This window comes from Megalopta genalis, chromosome 14 (assembly GCF_051020955.1).
Source record: "Megalopta genalis isolate 19385.01 chromosome 14, iyMegGena1_principal, whole genome shotgun sequence".
Lineage (NCBI taxonomy): Eukaryota > Metazoa > Arthropoda > Insecta > Hymenoptera > Halictidae > Megalopta > Megalopta genalis.
Window position 1 is genome coordinate 5219567 of NC_135026.1, and position 27711 is coordinate 5247277.

The 27711-nt window shown below is 41.6% G+C and overlaps 3 protein-coding genes across 3 annotated transcripts in view; all 3 read right to left on the bottom strand.

The window, feature by feature from the left end:
- Positions 1–1554: 1554 nt before the first annotated feature.
- On the bottom strand, positions 1555–7590 carry LOC117225712 (uncharacterized). Its single transcript, XM_033479421.2, has 3 exons — positions 7531–7590; positions 3549–3645; positions 1555–2218 (listed from the first exon to the last, which is right to left on the bottom strand). The coding sequence occupies exons 1-3, from the start codon at positions 7543–7545 to the stop codon at positions 1971–1973; spliced, it is 360 nt and encodes a 119-aa protein (XP_033335312.2). The 5' UTR covers positions 7546–7590; the 3' UTR covers positions 1555–1970.
- A 941-nt stretch (positions 7591–8531) lies between these two features.
- On the bottom strand, positions 8532–17543 carry LOC117225808 (uncharacterized). The gene is made up of 2 exons (XM_033479584.2): positions 9682–17543; positions 8532–9414 (listed from the first exon to the last, which is right to left on the bottom strand). Exon 1 carries the CDS (start codon positions 16880–16882, stop codon positions 9683–9685), a length of 7200 nt encoding a protein of 2399 aa, XP_033335475.2. The 5' UTR covers positions 16883–17543; the 3' UTR covers positions 8532–9414; position 9682.
- Positions 17544–20207: 2664 nt separating this feature from the next.
- NT1 (Neurotrophin 1) overlaps positions 20208–27711 on the bottom strand; it is a 30009-nt gene continuing 22505 nt past the window's right edge. Inside the window, exons 7-10 of the mRNA XM_033479579.2 lie at positions 27422–27586; positions 23770–24092; positions 22673–22955; positions 20208–22577 (exon numbers count right to left, since the gene is read on the bottom strand). Of these exons, the coding sequence (XP_033335470.2) occupies positions 22358–22577; positions 22673–22955; positions 23770–24092; positions 27422–27586 (991 nt within the window). The 3' untranslated portion in view covers positions 20208–22357. The remainder of the gene's footprint in view (positions 22578–22672; positions 22956–23769; positions 24093–27421; positions 27587–27711) is intronic.

The following is a 27711-nucleotide window of genomic DNA, read 5'->3' on the forward strand; positions in this document are numbered from 1 at the left end:
AAAATTATAATAGCCTAATCCTGACCTAACCTCAACTTATTGCGTGCAAGAAATTCTAAAAAATTACAAAATTGCAAAAGGTGCAAGTATAGGTTATGTTTGGATCAATTTTTGGTTAGGCCAAATTTGAGTCTGAACTAGATTTAGGTCAGAATTACTAATTGCGTACAAGAAATTCTCAAAAATTACGAAATTACAAGAGCTGCAAGTATAGGTTATGTTTGTATCAATTTTTAGTTACGTCTGCTGTTAAAATTGTGCATTAAAATCGACAAAAATTTGCCAATCTCTTTCAGAAAAAATCGTCGCTATTATTCTTCTATCTGCGCTCCCTTTCGAACGATTTGTATTGAAAGGAAACCTTGGGATTAATAGCAATCAATTTCGAATTAGTCTCGACGGAATTTCCTGCGTCAACTCGAGCAATTTGATCGCGCATGTAACCCGTCGGAGTACCGTCAGATTGAAATTAGATATTTTTTCCGAGACGTTCTTTGCAAGGCAGATGTAATTATCTCCGAATCAAAGCTGTCCGAACTGTTCAACGATGGTGGCGGTCGCGACGCGATACGTTCATTGTACTAGCTCTTCACGAATTCCATCCGCGCAGCATTGTGAACCTCTAACCCTTTCGTATTAGTAAATACTAAGCTGTGCTTATGTTGCAACAAAGTTGAACGATTCGCCAGGGAAACCAGTTTCGTGAGATTTTAAAACCGCTCTGCGCACTGTTATTTATTATGTAGTTATCTTCAGCAACAATCTGATGTCCGTCTACGGAAATTATAGTGATCGCGGCTTCATTTTCACGGGGAGTGTACGCGCCTTCTCGCTGAAACGCATGTTCCAATTATAAAGTATAATTCTTTAGCATTATTGTATGTATTAATTTTTTATTAACGTTATTCATTATTATTATTATTATTATTATTATTATCCTGATCTGTTTTTAGAAATTTTTTCACATACTTCTTCTTTTTATTAATTTATATTCAGTGAATAAAAACATACCCTGACATTATAAACTCTAACAGCAACAATGTTGCTAAAAGTTGCAAAAATTTTGTTACATATTTTCTATTTTTATTAAATAATGCTGAATGTAATAAAAATATACCCTGAAATTATAAAAATTAACGGCAACAATGTTGCTAAACGTCACAGACAATTTCTCATATAATTTCTATTGTTATTAATTAACAATAAATGTAATAAAAATATACCCTGAAATTGTAAAGTCTATCAGCAACAATGTTGCTAAAAGTTGCAGAGAATTTTCCATATATTTCCTATTGTTAATAATTAAAAATTATAAAGTCTGACGACAACAATGTTGCTAAAAATATCAAAAAAAATTCGCATATTTTTGCTTGTTATTAATTACCACTGAATATAATAAAAATATATCCTGAAATTATATAAAGTCTAACAGCAACAATGTTACTAAAAGTCACAGAAAATTTTCCATATATTTCCTATTCTTATTAATTAACACCGAACATACCCTGAAACAATAAACAACGTTACCAAAAACTGCAGAAATATTTAAATCAATTTTTCTATCTACTCATTATCTTTATTAACATCAGGAATACATTAATGAGAGATCGACAACGCCACCGGCGATATCGAAGTCAGACAGCCATTTGTACTGTAATAATAAATGTGCGAAGTGTGACTCAGAGATCAGCGTTAATCGATCGATCGAATGAATATCATTAATTGTTCAATTGTGCAAGAAACATTTCAAGTGCACGGAGAAACGGCGACGATCCACTGCTTATCTTGATCAGCGTTGATTAATGATCGAACGATCCTGTTACTAATAATTTAGTAACCGAGACGTGGAGTATGGTATGAGACGCAGATTCGCGATGTGTTCTTGAACAGTTACAAAAACGCTGTTTCATAGAGTCGGCACGGGCATCGTTGTCTATTCGATAATTAATGACGGCTCCGTGTGCGCGCGGTTATTTTCCTAGGTAATTCAGCGACCGTGCGACGGCGGGCGCTAGGACTCCCTGGATGTTGTAAATCCGCAGCGACTGTGCATGCGCGCCGAGCGTCGGAGCGATTCCGTAGTTCGCCGCGACGACTACCGGTCGCGCGCCGTTCAATACGCTCGATTGCGCCGCCGGCTGCGGGCTATTGATCTGCTGGCCCGCGTATCCCGCGTACTTCGCCACCATGCCGGTCACGCTTCCGTAAGGAATACCACCTGCAACCAACCGACAGTCGTAGATGTGAGAGAGTTTGCGATCGTTCGCACAAACGCGTCGCTCGACTTTGTTTGAAATTTTTGGTAATTGAACTTGGTTGCTCGTTTATTGACTCGATCGGTTATTCGTTGCTACGAGGACGTCACTTTCGATTTCAACGACCTTGAGATATTTTGCGGAGCTCTGCATTCTGAAGACTTTTTTTCTATTCTTGATTTAATAATAGCAGGATTAGCATTTGATTTCATATCATTAAATTGAGCATGTGCGATTTAAGATGATTGAATGAAATTAAGAATGTCAAGATATGCCAATAAGATTAATATTGCCAAATTAATATGCCAAGATAGGAATAACTTTCTATTGGGTTTCTACTGCTTGCAATGGATTTAGAATATTTCTTTATTTCGTATAATGATCCGCAGCCTAATCATTATTATTTCATTCTTAAATTTCCATATTTATGCTTGTCATTAATTTACATTCATTAAATAAAAATATATACAATTATGTAATATAATAAAATATATAATATAATAAATATATATATTTATATATATATTATTATTTATTATTTATATATATTATATATTTTAATATATTACATAATTTGATATATATATATAAAATATATACTATATTATATATAATATATTAAATAAGTATTATATTTTATGTACAATATATTAAATATGTATTATATTAAATGTACATTACATTATATATAAAAAACATAATAAATATATATAATAAAATCAATACATAAAATTATTATTATTATTATTATTATATAAAAATATATGGAATTGTGAAGCATAATGGTAGTAATGTTTTGTAAACGCTGTAGGAAATGTTTGGCATCGTCGTAATTCTGAATCTGGCAATTAAAATCGCGAAACCTCGACAGACGTCTCTTCCCAGGCATTAAAGTCACCAAACTATGCTCTTTATTTAGTATAAATCTGAGAAACAGGAAAAAAGTACAGTCCGTGTAATAATAAAAGTGCATTTCGCTCATTCGTCTTCAAATACAATGAAATTCGTATTCAGACTGTTTGTCTGCGGCACGATCTTCATAGAATTGCAATGCTCGATCAAAAGTCAGAATTTACTTTCTACACTGAAAAGTGAAAGGAAACGCACGTTGGAGACGGTGTCGCCATCAGGCGTTGGATAAGTGAATGAAAAATAATTCTATGAAAATATTTTTTCTTCTGAAAAAGATAATCGATTTGAGACGATTTTCAGGCACTCGATTTAAAATCGTTTTATTTATTTCGTGAGAAACCACGTGGATCGATTTAGGTAAAAGCATGGTGACTGCCTTACCATACGCCAATCCGTTCACCATTTCCACGATCCCAGCGCTGTCCGGTGCGGCTGTCGATAAGTTCAGTGAGCCAGCAACTGTCAACAGTAATATCGTCTGCGAACAGAAATAGGTAGATCAGAAGTTTGTTCACCCTTACAGTTTTGGAAGTGTAATTGATCTCAGCAGGAATTTAAAATATAGCAAAATTTGTTAGAAATATTGGTTATAGTAGATTGTTAATTAGAATTTAAATTGTGATAGATTTCTGTATAAATTATAATTATATAGTGCTGTTTAAATAGAAGGTTAAATATATAATTACAATGTATTTCTAATAGAAATTGAAATTGCAATGGCTTTTTATAAAAAAACAATTGTATTAATATGTAGTAGCATTAAAGTACTATTAAAAATCAATTCCAATTAAATTTGTTTAAATTAAATTGTTAATTCAATTATAAATTATAAATTAATTTATAACATAAATTGTAAATTAAATTAAAAATCAAATTATACATGAAATAATAAATTAGATTATAAATTAAATAATAAATTACAAACAAAAATTATAAATTAAAATGAATAAGTATTAAATTAAATAAATCAGATCTGATAAATTAATTTTCAAATTAAATTTAAATGCATTATAATTACACTTTAAATAAAATATCCGTCCCAAGGTAAATTTTTATAAAAATCTATAACAATTTAAAAGTGTATAAAATTATATTACAATTTAAATGTTTATAAAAATTATTTTAATGAAAATCTAGTGTACTTTAAATTACTACCAAAAATCTATTACAATTAAAATTGTCACTTATTTCTGCGAAATAACATAAATTTAAATTTCTAAACTAATTAAATTAAATCGACATTTCTAAATTAAATTTAATTAAAATAAATCCAAATTTCTAAATTAAATTATATCTAAATTTCTAAATTACATTAAATTAAATTAAATTTAAATTTCTATAATTTAAATTTAATTAAATCAAATCTAAATTTCTAATTTAAATTTCTCTAAAAAAATCCGTTGTAGTTGCAATTTATACAAAAGAAAATCGTGTATAAAAAAATCGAACTGACGTTTCGAGAATAAAATGAGACCTTCGTCTTCGTTCATTGTGACAGAGCTGTTCACGCTAATTGCCACAGATTCAGTGAGTCGGCGCAACCATAATCTTGTCCATCGAGCTTAAGCTGGACCATCGAGACTATCGAGTTATCGATCCCTAGCCGTTAAACGCGGACTGGTTTATCGAGCTAACCGCGCGGTATAACGCTCACAAATAGAAAGTCCGCCGCGCTATTTGCATGTCTAGCATTTTTTCCATCCGACGGCGGCGGCGGCGGCTGCGGCGGCAAGTTTACGGTAAACAAGTTGCGTCCGCCACGAATTTAGAAATTCCGTGATGAGAACGCGTTGTACAAACAGCTTAGCGGACGTTAATTCGTCCCGCTTTCGCCTCGGGCTTTAAACACATCGATTCGAACACGATGCGTCAATAGCACGCCCGGAGCAGCCTCCGTGAATTAATGTTTACTATGACCTTCGGCAAACACACACACACATATCCGGGTCGCCAGAGTGTGAGAATGAAAGAGAGAGAATCGCGATACAGAAATGAAATTCGAGCGCGAAGACGCAGATCGAATTCCATATCTGGCTTAAGGCTATCGTTGGCCAATCACGGGCCAGGATGTCGTTTCGCAAATTTTCGTGACGGCTTGTCAGAAGAGATTCTAACAAATTAACGCTACAACTGCAAGGTCATCGTGTGGATGACAGAATTATTTGCTCCGATTTCGAAATTAATTTAACAAATTTGATTTACTTGATTCGATACTTATTCGATCGTTTTTAATTTATTATTTTTGTTTGTAATTTGTAATTTAATTTTTAATCTACAACTTAATTCATAATTTATAATTTAGTTTACAATTCAACTTATAATATATAATTTAATTTACGATTTAATTTATAGTTTCTAACTTAATTTACAATTTAATTTATAATTCATAATTTAATTTACAATTTAATTTATAATTTATAATTTAATTTACAATTTAATTTATAATTTATAATTTAATTTACAATTTAATTTATAATTTATAATATAATTTACCATTTAATTTATAATTTATAATTTAATTTACAATTTAATTTATAATTTATAGTTTAATTTACAATTTACTTTATAATTTTTAATTTATTTAATGTATTCAATTTATAATTTAATTTTTAATATATTCAATGTATTCAATTTATTAATCTATTAGATTTTGCTATTTTTATCAGGATCCATAAAATGAATGAGTGTCGATCAAGAATTTGTTGTTATACAGCATAACTTTTCAATTTTAATTTGGTTAAATAAGATACTATGATGCACAATTGTTAATTACTTAGCATAACCGATTATCGTAAAAATTAATTAGTCAATTAGTTGAATTCCATGTGAAGTCAATGAACATCCAATTAGCTCGAAGTTGCGAAACACGGGAACCTTGGCGGACACAATCACCTCTCACAGTGATGATCACGTGACTCGTATCACCAGCGCTCTATTTTCTCCGAATGTTCTACTTTGCAGGCTCATTTCACAATTTCGACTTTGCCTTAAACGCTGTTTCTTCGCTTCTTTGTTACGTTTTTTTCCTTTCAAATTTGGTGAATACATTCATCGAATTTAATTAATTAATCAAGTAAATTAAGTCAATTAATTGCCGTAAGAAATATTTAACACTTCGCTCCCACGCTTCCTACGCTAAGCGCATATGTCATGGAATTTTCAAAAGACTGTCACTCATAAACTAGCGATGCTACAGAGACAAAAAATTTTCAGAATACAATTGAAACATTCTAGAATATCGTTTCCTTTGTTAGAATTCGATACCTCGCTTCCGACTATGTCGAATTAATTGTTAATTTCTGCTTTTCGATAAGTACAGTGTGGGTCATTTTGTCCCGACGTTTGAGATTAAAATTTTAAATAATGGAGCGATATTTTGACGGCTCGAGGAGCCAATTAGTGTAAGTCCACTAACCTCAAAATCGAGGTACATAAGGATTTTACTTATTGGATGTAAAAAGCAACAGTGCCTCTAACTGTGCAAAGCACAATTTTTATTATAATTGAATAAACAAGAAAGTTGATATTATTATTTAATTATTTTATATTTCACTTCTTTCGATAATATTTTTTTTGAATATTCTTTTCAGTGCTGCTATCTATTGCCGACTTATGAAGAAATCTACTGTATCGATTTATCGACCGAAAAATCCTATGATAAAGAAGATCCAACGTGTTGCAATGCGTGACTAATTTAAAAAAAAACGGTTGCGATAGACTTTCGAATTGTCCATTTAAACAAAATAGTAGAAACGTTTCACTCTTTTCTGAAGTACTATAGCCGGTTCAGGCGAAGCGATGAAATATAAATTTATAAGTTTAATATAGATTTATAAGTTTAGTATAAATTTATCAATATAATATAAATTCATAAATTTAATATGGATTTATAAGTTTAATATAAATTTAAAAGTTTAATATAAATTCATAAATTTAATATAGATTTATAAGTTCAATATAAATTTATAAGTTTAATATAAATTTATAAGTTTAACATAAATTTATAAATTCAATATAAGTTTATAAGTTTAATATAGATTTATAAGTTTAATATAGATTTATAAGTTTAATATAAATTTATAAATTCAATATAAATTTATAAGTTTAATATAAATTTATAAATTCAATATAAATTTATAAGTTTAATATAAATTTATAAGTTTAATATAAATTTACAAGTTTAATACAAATTTATAAAGTCAAGTCTCGGTTAACTCGGCACTAAAACTTTCATATTTCTAATCACAGTAAACGAGAAGCACGAGACACCGAATTATGCATTAAATACCGAGTACCGTTGTTGCCGCGACGGAAAGTTTCCGAGTACAATGGGTATCCCCGTTGAGGCCACGCGTAAACGTACCTTCAAAGGTAGCATATTGACCTTTCCCTAGTCGCGGCGCGAGGACAGAAGTAAACTAAGCCGGTCAAGTAAAGATCGAATTATATACGGGGCTCGGCCACTCGATTGGCCAATCGAAAAGCCGTTTACATATTCCCTTTCAGCGCCGAATGTTACAGATCCCCGCTGGATTTTATTAGAACGCAGCGCAGCGTATGGAAATCGAGGATAACGTCCACCTTCACCTTCGCCGCCGCTGACACACCTCTCACAATGTCCGCCTTATTTCCAGCCGAGCGAATCCACTTTTCCTAAACATTTCGGCCCGAGAACGTTTCCTGCCTCGGCCGCGTATTTTCTCCGCCAAATAGGTGGTCGAGGTCGTCCTGGAGATTTTCGCGAAATAAGCACGTTCCCAGAACATTTCGACATACAGAAATGCAATGGTGAAGTGATAAGTGGCCGCATGTTGATTAATGAAATAACTACTGGTCGGTTATTAATTAATGAAAGAATTACTGGTCGGATATTAATTAATGAAACAATCACTGGTCGAATATTAACTAATGAAATAATAATTGGTTGAATATTAACTAATGAAATAATAACTGGTCGGATATTAATTAATGAAATAATAATTGGTCGGATATTAATTAATGAAACAATAACTGATCGGTTATTAATTCATGAAATAATATTTACTCGGATATTAATTGATAAAATAGTTGGATACTAATTAACGAAATAATGTCTAATCGGTCGTTAATTAATGACTAACTTTATTAAGACAATAAAATGTCAGTTGTTTTTTTAAGTCATCAGTTTTATGTTATTTTCATGTCATTTGATAAGCGATGAATTTTTATTTAATTTTTCAACGGCTGAATTTATAAATAGCAATTACAGTTTAGTATGTTCATAACGACATAGAGGATAATGACACGTTACGTGTTGAAGCGAGTCAAATGTATCCTAAATCGCCCTATTACTTTCCATATTTCTATAGTCCATTATATAGTTCATTCTGTAGTGTATTTCATATTTTATTTTAGACACTTTATTCTACAGTCTGTTTTATGTAATTCATTCTATACTTTATTCTATACTTCATTCTACAGTCCATTCTATACTCCATTGCATATACTACATTCCATAGTTCATTCTATACTGCATTCTATATAACTCAATCTATAGTCGATTCTAAAATTCATTCGATAAGATCAAGTTTCATCTAATTTTTTATATTAGCATAAAGAAATAGCTGCTACACCAGCGTCATTATGACAGAATCCACTTCTAAGTTTGTCTAATATTAAATCTGATTCCGAAGACCTTCAATCTTCTCACTGCACACGAAGTATAATACGAGCAACGGTTCATGCAACGTCTACCTTTATTCATAGCTATCGAATCTATATACAACAGCAGAAACAACGGATGAATTGCTATTAAACAATTACAATAACAAACGGATTGTTATTAAGCAATTACATTAACAAACGGATTGCAAGTAAGCAATTACTACAACAGATCAATTGCTATGAAACAATCGCTATAACAGATGAATTGCTATTAAACGACCGCAGCAACAAATCGATCGCTGTTTCAAAGCAATCACTATTACAATTTACCATCAAGTAACAAAACACGTGTCGTAGTTTCACGTTGATAAGAAGAACGATAATAGGTAGTTAAGATACTTTAATAGTGTACGGGTACAGAAAAACAAAGTCTTTATTCGATATCGTTCTGTTCACTTTCCTTTTCCCTTTCACTGCGGTCTGCCTCTTCATTTCTTCAGCTGCTCGGTCGCGGAACGGAATCGATATCGATTTACAGCTCGCGGTTCTCACCTTGAAGATCTCCTAGCAAAACGGAAGCCGTTGTTCTCCAAAAGGAAAAATCCTGAAATCAAGCATTTCGTTTTTATTTTAAAATAAAATAAAAAACAAAATAAAATAGAATATAAAATAAAATAAAATAGAATAAAAATAAAATAAAATAAAATAAAATAAAATATAAAATAAAATAAAATTGTATTAAAATAGCATAAAATAAAATAAAAAACAAAATGAAATAGAAAAAAAAATAAAAGAAAATAAAAGAAAAGAAAATAATAAAATAATAGTGATAAAAATAATAAAAACCAGCGAATCAGAAAAATCACTGTACTTTAGAAATTATAGTTCTGCGATATCCAAGACTTGGTCGAAACGATCTCCCTCGATTCTTGAGTAGACAGTTGACCCGCTCGATTGCGCGGCACGGTCGCGTTAGATTCAACGATACCATCGAATTCGAACTCATCGTTGTCGCCGGGAACGTCGTCGGATTTAGCAAAATCGCTCAGAGCATCAATCCTATCGTCCATGAAAACGAACATTCCGTCATCGTCGACCGATTTCCTTTCCTCATCGTCGCCGAGATCCTCTCCACCGTGCCAATCGAACTCCTTTTCACCATCGACAGATTCGCTTTCAGCTGTTATATTCCCTTTCTCGTCATTCTTAAGCTCGCTCCATTTATCTTTCATTTCCTTTGTCTGCTGATTGGTACTTTTCTTCGGGTCTTCTTTTGTCTGCTGATTGGTACTTTTCTTCGGTTCTTCTTTTGTCTGCTGATTGGTACTCTTCTTCGGCTCTTCTTTCGTCTCCAGATTGGTACTTCTCTTCGGCTCTTCTTTCGTCTGCTGATCGGCACTTTTCATCGTCTCTTCTTTCATCTCCCGATCGGTGCTTTTTCTTGTCCAATTTTTCTCCCCCCTAATTCCACTTCTCCTCGCCGCACCGACTCCCTGGGACACGTTCGATTTCGTCCGATTTCCCGACACCGAGCTTTCCACCCTCTCTGGCCCATCGCTGCCCAAGTCATTCAAAACTTTCTGGTCCCCCACCAACTTCGAGGCCCTTCTCCTCGCCGCCCTAGGCGCCGCGGTCGCGCCGATCGCAGTCACGCTCGGCTTCTGCCTCCTCCGACCGCGATTTGCGGCGCTTCTTGCCGCAGTTTCTACACCGGAGAGATTCTTCGCAGGTCTGCGTCTCTTTCCGCTTGGCTGCGCCTCAGTGTTCCCCTCCTTCCTCGCGAGAAGAGCCTCGCTCGCCTTCTTCACCGCCAGCCGCGACTCCGCGTTGTCCAACGAATTCCTCAGCGACCCGCTGGAACTCTCGTTCCTCTTAACCAGATCAAGCGGATCCACTTTCTCCGGCGCCACAGTTGTCTCTTCAACATCCCTGGAGCTCTGAGTCCGATTAGGAAGACCCTCGCTCTCCCCGGAGCTCAGCGCCTCGAAAGTGTCACCAGGGTCTCCTTCCAAAGCCTCTTTAATAGCCCTGCTAATCTCCTGCACCCTCTTCGACCGAGGACTCCCGCGAGCCAGATTCTTCGCGCTGTACCTACTGCTGTACTTCTTCACCGGCCGGTGCTCGCTGCTGCTCTCCGCGTTGTCCGGGGACTCCCCCTCCTCCTCAGAGTCCTTCCAGTACCTCACTTTACCTCTTGGGTACACGTTCCTCCGATACTTGGTCTCGTAGCCCCTGTTGCGGCCCTCTTCTTCGCTCTGCGCCAGCCGTCTCCTCTTCATTCTCTTCCCCCTCCCCTCGCCGGCCAAGCGCTCCCGTCTGTCCCAGGGATACTCGTACTCCCCCATAGGGTTGTCATAGTTCCTATTACGCTTGCGCCTCCTTTTCTCGTAGACCTTGTCTCTGTGCCACGGGAAGACGTACTCCTCCTTCTCCGCGGACTCTTGGGACTCTGCTGAGTGCTCCTCGGAGCTGCTCTTAGGTGACGCCTTCCTTGATCGCAGGAACGAGAAGGGAGGATGGAAGAACTCTGGCTTGTTCACCCTGGGGCCCAGCTCCCTGTACTTCTCGTCCTCGTAGCTCTCCGCTGGCGACGAGGGTCTGGACCAATAGCTGAAGAACGACCGGTCCTCCTTTGAGCTGCTGCTCCTCGAGGCGTCCTCCTCCGAGGACTCCTCGCCTGGTCCCGAGTTGCTCTTTGCTTTCTTAGAGGAGCCTTCGTTAAAAGGTCGACGCGAAGGCTTAGGGATACCTTGCTCGCTGGAGTCGCTAAAGTTAGGAGGCGAGGTGTCTTTGGCCTTAGAGAAAAGCGACGCCTTCAGCTCCTCCGAGGAGAAGTCGTAGCTCGGGGCGACGGAGTCTAGGTGGCTAGGCCTGGAGGACTCTGGCTGATCAGTTGATCCTGCTGACTCTGTTGACCCTGTCGACTCTGGGGACCCTTTTGACTCTTTGGACACTGCTGACCCTGTCGACCCTAGTGGCCCTGTTGACTCTGTGGACCCTGTTAACCCTGTCGTATGCCCAGGTTGCTCCTCACTCAGGTCCTCGCGGACAGCGTACGCAGCGTCAGTCTTGTTCGGCTCCATCGACGGCGCCACCTGATGGGACTCTGCTGGCGCATTCGACGTTGGAAGCTGCGAGTCGAAGTCTTTAATGTCCCTGTCCTCTTGGGTCGCCTCGGGAACAGCGACCTCGTCGGTGCTGATCGTCGTGGCAATCGAAATTCGCTCTGTGGATGTCGAGGATGAAGCTGAAAGCTGGCTGGAAGCCGGCTTCCTCCGCTTGATATAGTTGTACCTCGGTTCCTTCCTGCGCCGATCCGCCACTACCTCGCTCCCGTTAGCGAACTTCCCGAACCTGCTCGGCTCCGCCTTCGGCCTCGAGAATCTGATCCGATCGCCCACTGTATAGACGACTTTGGGACTCTGCTCGGTCGAGGGGCCAGTTTGCGGGACTCTGGATGTTCCTTCGAGTTTCGTCGAGGACGAGGTGCTGTTACCTTCGATTGGGTGGGAGATCTTTAGGTCCACTTTGCTCTTTGACTTTTTGGCTTCTCTGGTTTCTTCAGACTTTGCTTCCTTGCCTGGTGTATCTCCGGGAGAAAGTTCATCAGAGCCTTCGACGGAGCCTTCGACGGAGCCTTCGACGGAGCCTTCGACGGAGCCTTCGGCAAAACCTTCGACCGAGGCTTGGACGTCGTCCGCAGCCCGCTTGTATCTGATGATCCTCTGAAGACGACTGACAGGCCTCAGCCCGTTGGGCGTCACTTGTAGTAGCTGTACCCGGGGTTTGCCCTTCTGGGGCACCCTGGTCATCTTGTAGGCGACTCTGTGCCTGCTGAAGTGCCTCGGCGGAGGCATCCCGGCGCTGCTCGAGTTGCTGGAACGCTCGTCACTGTTAGCGGACTTCCTGTCCTTCTCCTTCCTCGCGGTCTTCGTGGCGTTTGAGGACTCGCTGGTGCTGGATTCGCTGGTCCCTGGGTTCTCTTTGGAGGACGGAACCGTGGTGACCTCCTCCACCTGGTACGAGCTGGCCATATTCTTGATCGTACCCATGACGTCCTCGTACACCTGGTTCTGATAGGGCGTGTACGAGGAGGACAGGTCACTAGCTGAGGCGAGCGGCCTCCTGACGACTTTCTGGGGCCTCCTCGGCCTCACATATCTCACACTGCTGCTCCTAATCCTGACCAACCGGGGCCTGCTCACCTGCCTAGGATAGCTCTTGACGCGGATGCGGCGAGTCTTCGGGGCCCTGCCTTTGCCGGGGTCCGGATTGCGCTGTTTTCGTTGGGTCTGGTGGTTCCGGAGGTTGTCCTCCGGCTTCTTCGACGACTTCTGCACCACGCTCTGCTCGTCCTCCTTCGGGAACAGCATGATCCTAGAGGCGAACTGCTTCGACCCTACCTCCAACGCTGGCATGGGGTCCCCCACCTCCTTCTCCAGGAACAGCGGGTTGTCGAATGGCTCGTCGTCGAAGTACTTCGCCTTAAAGCAGTCCAACTTGTCGCCCAGACCCTTCAGACGCTGGGGATTCGGGTTCACGTCTTTCTCGGCGACCGGTCGCTCCTCCTCCGGCAGGACGTCCAAGCTCGGTTCCACCTCGTCGCAGTGCTTGTAAAGGTCCCGGGACCTGTAGAAGTTCATCCGCCCAAACGTCTTCCCAGGCACTCTTCGAGGGTCTGTGGCGTACTGCAGGGCCGAGGGGCTCGGCAGCTTCTCGTAGAAGGGGTACTTGTCCTTGTCCAAGCTGGCTTCGGTGGTTGCCACGGGCTCGGCCTCCTGGGTCGCTTCCTCCACGTAGTCGAAGTCCGGAAGGTCTGGCACCTCCGCCTCCACTTCCCCGTCCTCGTCGTCATCATTTCGCTCGTCGTCGCTGAATCGGGCCTCGATTTCGTCGTCGATCACGCCGTCGGTTATCTTCGGCGACTCCTCCAATAGGCTCTCGTGATTTCTCAACGTTGACCCAGCCTTGTTCTCATGCACGGAGACTTTGTCGCTTTCTTCTGCTCTAAGCTCGAGGTGCGAGGAGTTGTCGTCTTTTTCGTCCACGTCCAGGCGACTTCTCTTGCGCCTGGATGTGTCCCCGGTGCCCGCTTTTTCACCGGTTTTATCACTTTCCATTTTCTTGCCGCCCGCTGCTTCGGTCTCGCTCGCTCTCGGCCGAAATTCCCTTTCCCCGCCGCCGTGTTTCCGCGCGACGCCTTCACTCGCAGCTCCCGACTCCAACTTCTTTCCGTCTACGTTCCGCGCCACCGGCGCGCCCCCCACTCCGGCCGTCACGTCGTCGTTCCGCGCTACCGGCGCTTCCCCCACTCCCGCCGCACTGTCGTCCAGCGCGCCGTCAAACTCACTCGGTGCCACTGCGCCCTCCCCCGTTGAGTCACTGTCCACAGTCCGCGCGGCTCCGCCAGCAGCCGTCGCGCGCGACCCCCCACCCCATACGCTCTCGCCGGAGCGCGGTTCCTCGCCAACGGCATCGACAGCGGTCTCGGGCTCCGCTTCCGCGCTGCGTGTCACTTTCCGTAACGGATTTCTCAGGCCTCTCGCCACCCGCTCCGTTTCACCCGGATTCGCCACGGCGCGCGACGGTTTTGTCCCGGCGTCGCCGGTTTCGTCAGCGCCTCTTCTTTCGCGCCTTCTTGCCCGCAAGCCGCCGACCGCCTCCAGTCGGAACACCGGCCTGGGAACGTGCCTGCTGCGCGCCGGCCTCGTTCCGCCGTGGACGTAACCACCCGTTTCTTTGTACGCCCTGCTGCGGTCCGGTGGCAGCAGGCTGCTGGGCGGAGCGGCCCTCCGCGGAGGGCCAGGCCGCAGCGAGGGTAGAGAGGCTGATCTCGCCGAAGGTGGGCCCAGCGAAGGCGGCCCAATGGGAGCTGACTGCGGCGAAGGCGGCCCTGAAGAATGAGTCCTCGACGGAGGAGGGCCCAATGGGGACGACCTCGATGGAGGCGGCCCTGGAGGAGGAGACCTCAACGGAGGAGGCCCTAATAGAGACGACCTCAGCGAAGGCGGGCCTAGAGGCGTCCTCAGTGAATGGGCCGCCGGCAAAAGGGCCCCGAGCGTGGACCTTGCGCTTCCATAAGGATCCTGGGGACCCTGGAGATTCTGGGAACCCTGGAGACCCTGAGGACCCTGGTAGATATTTTCCTTTAGCGGCACAGGTCCCGCGAAGCCCTCGCTGACCCTGTACAAGTGAAAAGTGTTCCCCGGCGCACTGGAACGAAGTTTCCGCCCTTCCTCGTTTCTCAGATGCGCCAGCATCTTCGCGTACCTAGGATCCACGCTCGCCGGGGTCGTACCCTCGCCATCAGCAGTCGTAGCCACAGCCTCGAAGGGTTCAACCGGCCTTTGCCGCATGGTGATCTTGTACCTAGGCCTGCGGAAGGTCAGTGTGTCGGCTAAGGCCCTCGCGAAGCTCGCTTCCGTGCTGTCCAGGCTGCTGATGGAGTCGACGACCAGGTCTCCGACAACATTCGCTCCTGGGTACTGTGCTGGGCCTAGCTTAGGTGGCTCTTGGATGTCGACCGCTGGCCACTCGACGCGTTGATCCTCTAAGATCACAAGCTGTTGTTGGGTTGGATCAACCACTTTCTGAGGACTCGAGGACACGGGGGGCGGTGTAGATAGCTGCTCCAGAGCGAAGGCGTTCTCCACGCCCGAAGAGGGCAGCAGGAAGTCCGGACTCACGGTAGCCGACTCTATGAGCGGACCCAGCGTGGTCTGCTGATTCTGCTTCGCCATAAAGTAGTCCCAGAAGAGCTGGCTGTAGCTCACCGTCGTCGGCGCCTCGCTGACGCCTTCAAAGCTGACGATCTCGCCCGGAGAGCCGCCTTCTACTTCGTACTTATAGGACTCTGGTGGTCCCAGCGCTAAAGCTTCGACGTGATTCGCCATGGTCGTCGTCTCTGGGGTCCCGTGCTCCGTGGAGACCGTCTCCTCGTCACCTGGGGTCCTAGAAGTCACGTATCTCCCCGGATAAGCGTCTCGCCTGTCTGCATTCCCGTCCCCACTCCTCTTCAGGTCTTGATTATCCTCATCAGGCAAGGTGGTCACGGACTCCAGTTTGCTGGGGGCGCTAGTACCTCCCGGCTTGTTCATCTCCGCGCCTCTTTCTGTCTCTTCAGCCTCCTTTTCCAAGTCTCCCTGCAGCTCCCTCACCCCTTTTTCGGCTATCATCTTAGGGTATGCGCTCTTCGTCCACCGACTCTCTGCCTGTTCCCTGACCTCCTTGCCACGATCCACGGCGCCTTCGTATTCTCCGTAGTCCTCGTCGTAGTCCTCGAACTCTTCAGGGTCTCTCTCCTTGTACCTCTCGCCTCTTTGAGGATGTTCCACGCCCTTTCCGGACACCTTTTTCGCGGCCAGCCGCCCTCGGCTCTTCCTCGCGTAGCCCTCCTCGAAGTCAGCGTCTCTGATCCGACCTGCATGATCGTACGCCGAGTCCTCGTAGCCTTCTTCAGTGTACACCGTGTTCACCTTCGTGTTCCTCACCACCTGCCTCAGCCTCGCGGCGTTCGCCAGCTCCTCCTCGCTCTCCGCGTTCTCGAACGCCTTCCTCCGAGGCAGATGCCGCACCGTGTGCGTCCGGCGCACCTGCGCGTACAACCTCGACGGCACATCCTCTTCGCTGGCGTTCCTCGCCTTCTTGGGCCTAGCCCATTGCCCTGGCGCAGAGTACCTCGGCTTCGGCGATACTCCATTCAGGGTCTCGTGCTCCGAGGAGGGTATCGCGTGCTCTTCAGGACCTTCTTCAGGGTCTTCTTCAGGGTCCTCTACAGGGCCTTCTTCAGGGTCTCGTTCATTAAATTCGCCGTTTTCGTCATCAGGTGCCTTTAGGAACCTGTTATAGACCACTGTCTCCGAGGATTCAGCAGGCTCGGTGTCCTTCGACGCTGGGGTTTTGACGTAATTATCTACGCTGACTGCTCCAACGCGTTCCTCGCTTGAAGGAACAACGTTCGAACGCTCGTCCAGCTCTCGAAGAGGATTCGTATGACCCGGCACTGCCTCCGCGCGGGTTTCCAGGAGGCACGCTAGCAAAACTATCGACAACCGAAGCGGTGCTCGACTCATCGCGTTAGTCGGATCTTGCCATCGCACTTGGGCCCGTCGAATCGATGCGCCGGCCGCCGCGTCAGGTCATATTATGCCTAATCGCGAGCCGAGTTAGTTTCTTGGGCGCTGATCCAGCCTCGGTGGACTTTTTTCGTCGACACCGCCGCGGTTCAGAATGGCTCAGGTCCGTCGCCGGCTGGGCAGGACGTGGAGAAATTGCCGTCTTGTTTCACGAACGATGCGCGACCGACGGTTTCCAATCATTTTCGAACGAGAACCACCGTCGAACTGTTCGCGGCACCGGCGGCGCGGCCTGATTTATATTTTCCAGCGGCCGCAGGCAGGCTCCGCGACGCCGTTGCTCACCGACCGTGCAAAGTCCGAGCGCTGAACGGTTCTGTCACTCTCGATTGAGTCCTCCGCGGGCATCGTTTCGCTGGAAACGGAACGAAGAAATCGAACGGCGGCCGAGAGCCATCGGCAGACGCCGCGAACGATTATCGACGCGGCGATACGTTTCTGCGCCACTTTCCGCTCGATTCGGTAATTTGGCGCGAATCAGTACCCGCGATCTTCTATCCGAAAGTTCGGCGCTTCTTTTTTTTCTTTTTTTTTCTTCTTCGAGATCGGATCTCGTTAAGCGGGAATTTCACTTTTCTACGGACTTTCGAAGCGCCGTTAGGAATCGTTGATCCGAGACCTCACCTTGAAGGAGACTCTGCTCGGTACACTTCGACGATTAATTCAGCGTGACGGTCGTTTTGACCGGTCGCGCGTTTTTTGGTTTAAGGTTGTCGACGTTGTATGGATTCTTGGATTGGTGATTAAATTGAGAATAAAATAATTGAATTGTTCAACCGCCTGAAGAAATTTTACTGCGATTTTGTTTTGGGCTTTGTCTTCGAGAGGGCGCTATGAACTGTGTTATTGAACAGTTTTATGGATAAATTGTTGAATAATTAATGGATGAAGTTTTTGCAATTCATGCGGGATATTTTAATTTCCAACGCCACAGTCATTACCCGACGATACGTTTCTTCGCGCTGGAAACAACTGTTATCTAGCGTGCATCCAATTATAGTAACTGTACATTTTTTTTCAATTCTATATTTTATTATATATTGTTTCAAATATATATTTCATTATGTTTTTTTCAATTATATATTTCACTATATTTTCTTAAAATATTATTTCATTATATTTTATCTTCAAATATATATTTCATTATATTTTTTTCAAATATATATTCCATTGTATTTTCTTTCAAATATATATTTCATTATATTTTCTATCAAATATATATTTTATTATATTTTTTTCAAATATATATTCCATTGTATTTTCTTTCAAATATATATTTCATTATATTTTCTATCAAATATATATTTTATTATATTTTCATTCAAATATATATTTCATTATATTTTCATTCAAATATATATTTCATTATATTTGCTATCAAATATATATTTTATTGTATTTTCTTTCAAATATATATTTCATTATATATTTTTTCAATATATATTTCATTATATTTTCTTTCAAATATATATTTTATTATATATTTTTTCAAATATATATTTCATCATATTCTTTTCAATTAAATACTTCATTATATCTTTTTTAAATATCTATTTCGTTATATCTTTTTCAAACATATATTTCACTATATCTTTTTCGAATATATTATTCACTTTATCTTTTTCAAATATACATTCCACTATATTTTCTTCAAATACATTTTCTATTATATTTTTATACTACAACGATCACTTCTTAAGCATAATTTCCAGTAACAATCGCACCGTGAAATGAAATCGACACAGCTCGACAGATCAGCTCGCGGTAAAAACAATTAAACTCGTACAAAAATCTGCTCGTACAATTTATACTCGTCCATTTGCCTGACACGGCTACGTAAGACGTTCACCTCCTCGATTACGCGAGCCGGTGAATGACCGAATTTTTCGGTCGTGGAAATCGCAAGTGATCAACGGCATCGTGCGAAGGGACGGAACCTCGCGGCTCCGCGGCAGCTACGGGTTTCTAGGATTCGAAGTTCAGCAACGTTTCATCCGAGGCCATCAGAGCGGAGAAAAGTATGGTTACGACGACACGGTTGGCAGCCCGACACGGAAAGACCGGGCAGAATCGCCGCGGCGGAAACTTCGCCAGCGAAATGAACGATTCACAGCCGACCGAGCGGACCTGAACGCTTCGTGCTCTTGACTGTGGGCTGCCAGCTTCGCGTAAACGACTGTTTACGCAGCTGCTAGGCTGCAGCGTATCGCAGACTCGTGACGAACGCGTTATCCGCATCTTCTAGGTCGAAACAAAATTTAAGTCTCCTGTTAACAAAGTTTAGAAATGAAAGTGAGGCATTGAACACAAATTGTCTCGGTCTACCAGAGAAATATTTGAGCACAAAGAAGTGTTAATCGACGCAGATGCGTAGGAAATCACGTAGAAAGATTCCTGAGGTGATTTGAAATAACTTTTTCCTTGGCGAAAATGTTCTACGAGGCTTCGTTAACGAGTTATTCACGATAAACGCGGACCAATCAGAGTACGGGCACGGCTGGCGGGCGCGCAATCGGAGCGCGAGTACAACGGACACGCCTACGCAGGCGTCGCGATAGCTAGCGCGACGCGGCATAGGTCGCGAGGTCGGAGCGTCTGCTGTGCTCGCACTCCGATTGGTCGTGAGGGCGGAGCGTCCGCTGTGATCGCTCTCCGAGTGGTCGCGAGGGCGGAGCGTCCGCTGCGCTCGCTCTCCCATAAGTCGCGAAGGCGGAGCGTCCGCTGTGATCGCTCTCTGAGTGGTCACGAGGGCGTAGTGCCCGCTATGCTCGTTTTCCGATTGGTCGCGAGGGCGTAGTGCCCGCTATGCTCGTTTTCCGATTGGTCGCGAGGGCGGAGCGTCCGCTGTGCTCGCCCTCCAATTGATCTCGAGGGCGGGGCGTGCGTTATGATCGCTCTCTAATTGGTCCGCGTATTTCGCTAATAACTCGTAAACGAAGCCTTATACGAACTTTTCGCAAAGAACAAAGTTTCTTGAAATCGCCTCGGGAATCGGCCGGATTCGTTCAATTTGTAATAGCAATTTTAAGGTTCTAAAGTCGCCCGAGGCTTTTCTAAAATATTTTTTAAATCGAGTTATGATGCACTCTGCCCATTCAGAGTAGAATAAATCCTGTTTCACGAGTCATCGTGCTACTGTTGTTTCATTCACAGAACAAAATTCTTGCGAATTACTCAATCATCGTGAACGCTACAAGCGATTGCAATATATTTTGCAGTGCGAATGAAATAATAATACGTATAGCAGTGAAAGGACAAGGAATAAAAATTTCTTCACCATATATTTCATAATTCACCTGTAACGGGTACACAATTAAATGGTGGTAACTTTATAAATTACAAAGGTCATGAACAATAAATATGTAGGATGCGAGGCATTGGGAGACTGTGTACATGTATGTGTATGTGTGTGTGTGTTTCTGTTTGTGTGAAAGAGTTAATACGTGTGGCAAAAGACATGGTTCAGACATGGTGCACAAGTGAAAACACTTTTTATTGAGCAGCTTTTGAAGTGAGTTTGTCACCTGTTGCCTCGGTGCTCCAAAATCTTGGCTATACATTACTAGATATATTGTCATCCAGGTATAAAAAAACGTATAATAATACAATATAGCTGTGCGAAGATAGCACAGAGACAATACAGCTATGAGAAGATATAATAAACACAATACATATGTATACAAGGTGATTCACAAATATTAGTCCCCACGATTTTTCAGTCCCTTCGTTAGTCTGACAAAAAAATGTTTCCTATAAAAGTTAATCGGTGTTTAGCGAGCAAGAAATTGCAACTTCTTAAATTTAAGAACAAATTGATTTTCGATTATAAATCAAGGTTACCGTTATATTTTTAAATGGGACCATGTAATTTGAAGTTCGTGGTATTGTAGACGACGTTGAGACGAATTCAACGACCTTCTACACGATGATCTTGAGATGACATTGAAGGAGAAATTGCCGTGAATCGATTGCCACAATGTTTGGTTTTATATAATTCTTTTTTAATGTAACGGTGACCTTGCTTGTTTTATCGAAAATCAATTTATTTATAAATATAAACGATTGCAATTTCTTGTCGGTTAAATAATATATTGACAAATATTGAAAAATATTTTTTTGTCAGACCATTGCAAAGGGCTGAAAAATCGTGAGAATTAATTTATGACTCATCCGGTATAAAAAGATACGACAGACGCAATGTAGCTAGAAGAAGGCCTCGCAGAGGCTAGAACATACTCTGTACGGAGACAACGTGGCGTCAGATCAGATGGAGTATTGCGTGAAACGTAAAAATTAGGGAGTCGTTGCGTTTATTTGCCGACACGGACCTTCTAAAATATCAATCCCCACAAGTAGAATAAATAGAACACGTTTCGTAGAATATTACATAATTACAATTGGCTCGCGATTGCACCTGCCCCGCGCGACCATAATACTTCTACAGGCATTGAACGCTCGCTAACGTTCTACCGAGCAGTCCAGTACAAACAACGTCGATACAACTCGTTGATTTATAGTCGAACACTTTTCAAGATGCTACTGTTCGGAGCCGACGAGAAGACGTCTGTAAAGAATGCGGCTTCGATTGGTTGTCCGCCATTTTGTTTTTTTATATTCTAAATTCAGATTCACAAACAGAATTTCTGAAAATATACGTACACCAATTTTCGTGAAAATCGAATTATTTTTTCAAAAACTCATCCGCCCATATTGCATCCACCATTTTGTTTTTTTCGAATTCGAAATCCAGATTCGTAATTAGAATTTCTGAAAATATAAGTATACCAATTTTCGTGAAAATCGAATCATTTTATCGAAAACTCATCCACCATATCGGATCCGCCATTTTGTTTTTCCAAAATCGAAATTCAGATTCGTAATTAGAATTCCCGAAAATATAGGTATACTAATTTTCGTGAAAATCGATTCATTTTCTCAAAAACACGTCCGCCATATTGGACCCGCCATTTTGTTTTTCCAAAATCGAAATTCAGATTCGTAATCACAACGTCCGAAAATATAGATATACCAATTTTCGTGAAAATCGAATAATTTTTTCAAAAACCCATCCGCCATATTGGATCCGCGATCATAAAAACCCTTACATATAAATTTTCAATTAAATCCGTTACTGTTTCCTACATTGACCATGATGTCGGTATTTTATTTCTTTTATTATAATATATATTTATATTCATTTATAATTACTTTATTTTATTTTTACTGCTCCGCGAAAACGGCCAAGCAGATGCGCGGAAGATAAGGCCAGCGCAGCCTTCGCTTCTTCTCGCCGGCTCTGAACAGCGCGCTCCGAGTAAACGTCGCGCTCGCGACCGGTCGAACGGCGACAAATCGCGTCGTCTTAATTAACAGTAGATACGATCAGGTACTCCGAAGGGAACGAATCGTCGCTTAGGACGCGATCACCGGTTTCCACGAGTTCGTGTCGTCGGTGGCCGGTGCCGGCTTGGACTCGGCCGAAAGCAGCATCGAGGCCTCCGGTCTGAAGAAGTCGATGATCGGATGGTAATTGTAATTGACCCGCCTCTGCGGCTCCTGGTACTCGTCGTCGAAGCCGCCGTTCTGCAGCCGCGACGACGCGTCCACGTCGAGATCGTACGGCTGGCTGAACCTGCGCCGAAAAAAGGCTCGTTCACCGCGGCCCGATCGGACACCTAATTTCACACAGCCGGCATTCATAGCCCGTCGCTTTGTTTTTGCGATTACCTGTTTCCGAGCGAACTGTTACCGGCCGGTTCCGCGTTGCTTTCCTCGACGTGCAACGTCGACTCCCGTCTGAACGGCGGTCGATTCGGTCGGCTGGGCCTTGGTCCCTTCGAGAGCGGGCCCGTGTAACCCGGGGCCCGCGTGTTCGGCGCGTGTTGCTGCGGCAACTTGTTGTCGAAGGGCCTCGAACCCGAAGAGGAAGGCTTCTTCGGCCTGGGCCTCACCGGCAGGGAGACGGACGTTCGGCTCGGCTGGATCTCCAGGGGCTTTTTGTTGCTCCCACCTGACGGACGGAAGCGAACGTTAGTCTTCATTCTACAGGATGATATGCAGAATGATTCGCTAAAGCTGTTACTGTTCATTACATAATATATACTTTATTTTACTTTGTTTTGCTTTGTTTGGCTTTGTTTTACTTTCTTTTGCTTTATTTTGCTTTATCTTACTTTATTTTACTTTATTTTGCTTTATTTTGCTTTATTTTGCTTTATTTTGCTTTATTTTAGTTTATTTTGCTTTATTTTGCTTTATTTTACTTTATTTTACTTTATTTCACTTTATTTTCATTTATTTTACTTAATTTTACTTAATTTTACTTTATATTTTTTTATTTTCCTTTATTTTGCTTTATTTTCCTTTATTTTCCTTTATATTACTTTATTTTACTTTATTTCACTTTATTTTCATTTATTTTACTTAATTTTACTTAATTTTACTTAATTTTACTTAATTTTACTTAATTTTACTTAATTTTACTTAATTTTACTTAATTTTACTTAATTTTACTTAATTTTACTTAATTTTACTTAATTTTACTTAATTTTACTTAATTTTACTTAATTTTACTTTATATTTTTTTATTTTCCTTTATTTTCCTTTATTTTCCTTTATTTTCCTTTATTTTCCTTTATTTTCCATTATTTTCCTTTATTTTACTTATTTTACTGCATTATTTTACTTTATTTATTTTCTTCTACTTTCTTTTACTTTTTATTTATTTTATTATTATACTTATATTTCTTGTTTATATATATAATATTGTTACGCAACAGCTTCAGCGAATCACCCTGTACATTCCACGCCGAGGAAAATCGTACCAAGGGATGTGTCGAAGCTCGACGCGAACTTGTTCAAATAGCTCAGTTTAGAGACATCCTCGTAGTCCTCCTTTTGCTCGCTGTTCGTCATGAAATCGGAGCCCGGGAACGATTCCTTCAGCTTCGGGGACGGGTCCTTCTGAAGCGGCGGGAACAGATCCGCGTAACCGTGCACGTGGCAGCTGCAGCAGGACGGCACCTTGAATATGTCCATGTGTAGGCCGAGCTTGTTGTCCCAGGTGAGCAGCCGATGGTAGTTGTACACCTGCACGCAGGACGATCGATAGTTCTCGGAGATGAAAGAACAGCTTGACTGAGTGGTCCTGGAACAGAATCCGCGGTCGATTTGAATTCCTCGGGTCGCGCGGTTCCACGAGGAAACCGCGGCGGAAAGCGTCGAGAGAAGCTTGGAGAGAAGTAAAGGGCGTCTCTCGATACCGTCACCACAAATTGTTCTTCGCTGAGCAGATATTCTGTTCACCGATCCGCGACGGACCGACCGCTCTTCGCGGCAGCAAAATTGAGATACTTCGCCTTTCTTCCGGTTCTTCGGAAAGTGCGAAGTGAATCGGATACCGAGAGTCGAGGTATGGTAAGTTTTCTCTAATTGACGCTCGGCTAGGAAACGAAAGTGGATAATTTGGGGAGAGGAGACGCGATTATTCGAGCCTTATCTGGTTTCCATTTAGGTGGACTGCATTTGTCTGGAATTCTTTTATTTGGATTCCATTTATCTGGACTTCATTTATCCGGTCCCAATTTATTTGGACTCCATTTAGCTGGTTTCCATTTGTCTGGACTTTATTTATCTAGACTTGATTTATTTGGATCCATTTATCTGGTCTTCATTTATATTAATGTATCTATTTATTTGGTTTTCGTTTACATGAACTCCATTTATTAGGACACCATCTTCCTGGACTTCATTTATCTGAACTTCTTTTATTTGGACTTCATTTATTTGAACTCCCATTAAACTAGCCTCCATTTGTCTGGACTTCGTTTATCTAGAATTCATTTATCTGAACTCAATTTTCCTCTGGACTTCGTTTATCTGCACTTCATTTACTTGGACTCCATTCATTAGAACTCCATCTATCTGGACTTTGTTTATCTAGAATTCATTTATTTGAATTCCGTTTATCAGGTCTTCATTTGTCTGGACTTCATTTATCTAGACTTCATTTATTTGGATTCCGTTTATCTGATTTACATTTGCCCGCACTTCATTTATCCAGACTTCATTTATTTGGATTCCGTTTATCAGGTCTTCATATGTCTGGCCTTCGTTTATCTAGACTTCATTTATTTGGACTCCGTTTATCTGTACTTCATTTATCTTGTCTCCATTTGTCTGAACTTCGTTTATCTAGACTTCATTTACTTGCACTTCATTTATCTGAACTCAATTTTCCTAGACTTCATTTATCGAGATTTCATTTACTTAGACTCCATTTATTGGAACTCCATTTTCCTGGACTTCATTTGCCTGGACTTCTTTTATTTGGATTCCATTTATTTGAACTCCCATTTATCTAGCCTCCATTTGTCTGGACTTCGTTTATATAGAATTCATTTATTTGAATTCCGTTTATCAGGTCTTCATTTGTCTGGACTTCGTTTATCTAGACTATATTTATTTGCACTTCATTTATCTGAACTCAATTTTCCTGGACTTCGTTTACTTGGACTCCATTTATTAGAACTCCATTTATCTGATCTCCATTTATCTCTAGACTTCGTTTATCTAGAATTCATTTATTTGAATTCCGTTTATCAGGTCTTCATTTGTCTAGACTTTATTTATTTGTACTTCATTTACCTGAACTCAATTTCCCTGAACTTCGTTTATCTGGTCTTCATTTACTTAGACTCCACTTATCAGAACTCCTTTTATCTAGTCTCCATTTGTCTGGACATCATGTATCTAGACTTCATTATTTGGATTCCGTTTATCAGATTCTGATTTGTCTGGATTTCGTTTATCTACACTTAATTTATATAGACTTCACTTATGTGAACTCCATTCTCCTAGACTTCGTTTATCTGGACTTCATTTACTTGGACTCCATTTATTAGAATTCCATTTATCTGGTCTCCATTTGTCTGGACTTCATTTATCTAGATTTCATTTATTTGGATTCCGTTTATCTGATTTCCATTTGTCCGCACTTCATTTATCCAGACTTCATTTATTTGGATTCCATTTATGAGGTCTTCATATGTCTGGACTTCGTTTATCTAGACTTCATTTATTTGAATTCCGTTTATCAGGTCTTCATTTGTCTGGACTTCGTTTATCTAGACTATATTTATTTGCACTTCATTTATCTGAACTCAATTTTCCTGGACTTCGTTTACTTGGACTCCATTTATTAGAACTCCATTTATCTGATCTCCATTTATCTCTAGACTTCGTTTATCTAGAATTCATTTATTTGAATTCCGTTTATCAGGTCTTCATTTGTCTAGACTTTATTTATTTGTACTTCATTTACCTGAACTCAATTTCCCTGAACTTCGTTTATCTGGTCTTCATTTACTTAGACTCCATTTATCAGAACTCCTTTTATCTAGTCTCCATTTGTCTGGACATCATGTATCTAGACTTTATCTAGATTTCATTTATTTGGATTCCGTTTATCTGATTTCCATTTGTCTGCATTTCATTTATCTAAACTTCATTTATTTGGATTCCGTTTATCAGGTCTTCATTTGTCTGAGCTTCGTTTATTTGTACTCCGTTTATCTGTACTTCATTTATCTTGTCTCCATTTGTCTGAACTTCGTTTATCTAGACTTCATTTACTTGCACTTCATTTATCTGAACTCAATTTTCCTAGACTTCATTTATCGAGATTTCATTTACTTAGACTCCATTTATTGGAACTCCATTTTCCTGGACTTCATTTGCCTGGACTTCTTTTATTTGGATTCCATTTATTTGAACTCCCATTTATCTAGCCTCCATTTGTCTGGACTTCATTTATCCAGACTTCATTTATTTGGATTCCATTTATGAGGTCTTCATATGTCTGGACTTCGTTTATCTAGACTTCATTTATTTGGACTCCGTTTAGCTGTACTTCATTTATCTTGTCTCCATTTGTCTGGACTTCGTTTATCTGGACTTCATTTACTTGGACTCCGTTTATTGGATCTCCATTTATCTGTTCTCCATTTGTCTGGACTTCGTTTATCTGGACTTCATTTACTTGGACTCCGTTTATTGGAACTCCATTTATCTGGTCTCCATTTGTCTGGACTTCATTTATCTAGATTTCATTTATTTGGATTCCGTTTATCTGATTTCCATTTGTCTGCATTTCATTTATCTAAACTTCATTTATTTGGATTCCGTTTATCAGGTCTTCATTTGTCTGAGCTTCGTTTATCTAGACTTCGTTTATCTGGTCTCCATTCATTTGGACTCGATTTATCTGAACTCCATTTATTTGTACTTCATTTATCTAAATAGTCGCCGTTTGTCAACAGTTATACAAACGAGCCGTCAAGGCTCGATTAATCGTTCCTCCTCTTGCCAAATTGTCCATTTTTGTTTCCAAACTGATCGTCAATTAGGGAAAATTTACAGTAGAAAAAACGATCGCAATGATTGAGTTTCTGATTTTTTATTGGGTCTTCTACTTACGAACACTTCTCCAGTCGCAAGGTTTGTGTATGCTCGCCAGTGTTGATTATATATTTCCAAATTCCTGATGCTGCTCTGGCAAGCTGAGGCCGCGCGTATTTGATGGTCGAGGGACAGGTGAAGCCTTCCTCGACGTTCTCGAACGACGAGCTGGTGTCGGACCGCCTGTAACAGTTATTTGTCGTTGCAGTACGCCTGATCTGCTGCAACACGCCATGCATGCGTGTACCAAAATTAGCATTGCGCACATTGTGCAGGAGCCACCTGGGTGCTGGATTGAATTTATGACG

Coding starts and splice junctions, on each gene's coding strand:
- LOC117225712 (XM_033479421.2), bottom strand. Junction 2,219..3,548: donor GGTGAACGGATTGGCGTATG/GTAAGGCAGTCA, acceptor GGTTGGTTGCAG/GTGGTATTCCTTACGGAAGC.
- LOC117225808 (XM_033479584.2), bottom strand. CDS start 16,882: ATGAGTCGAGCACCGCTTCGGTTGTCGATAGTTTTGCTAGCGTGCCTC.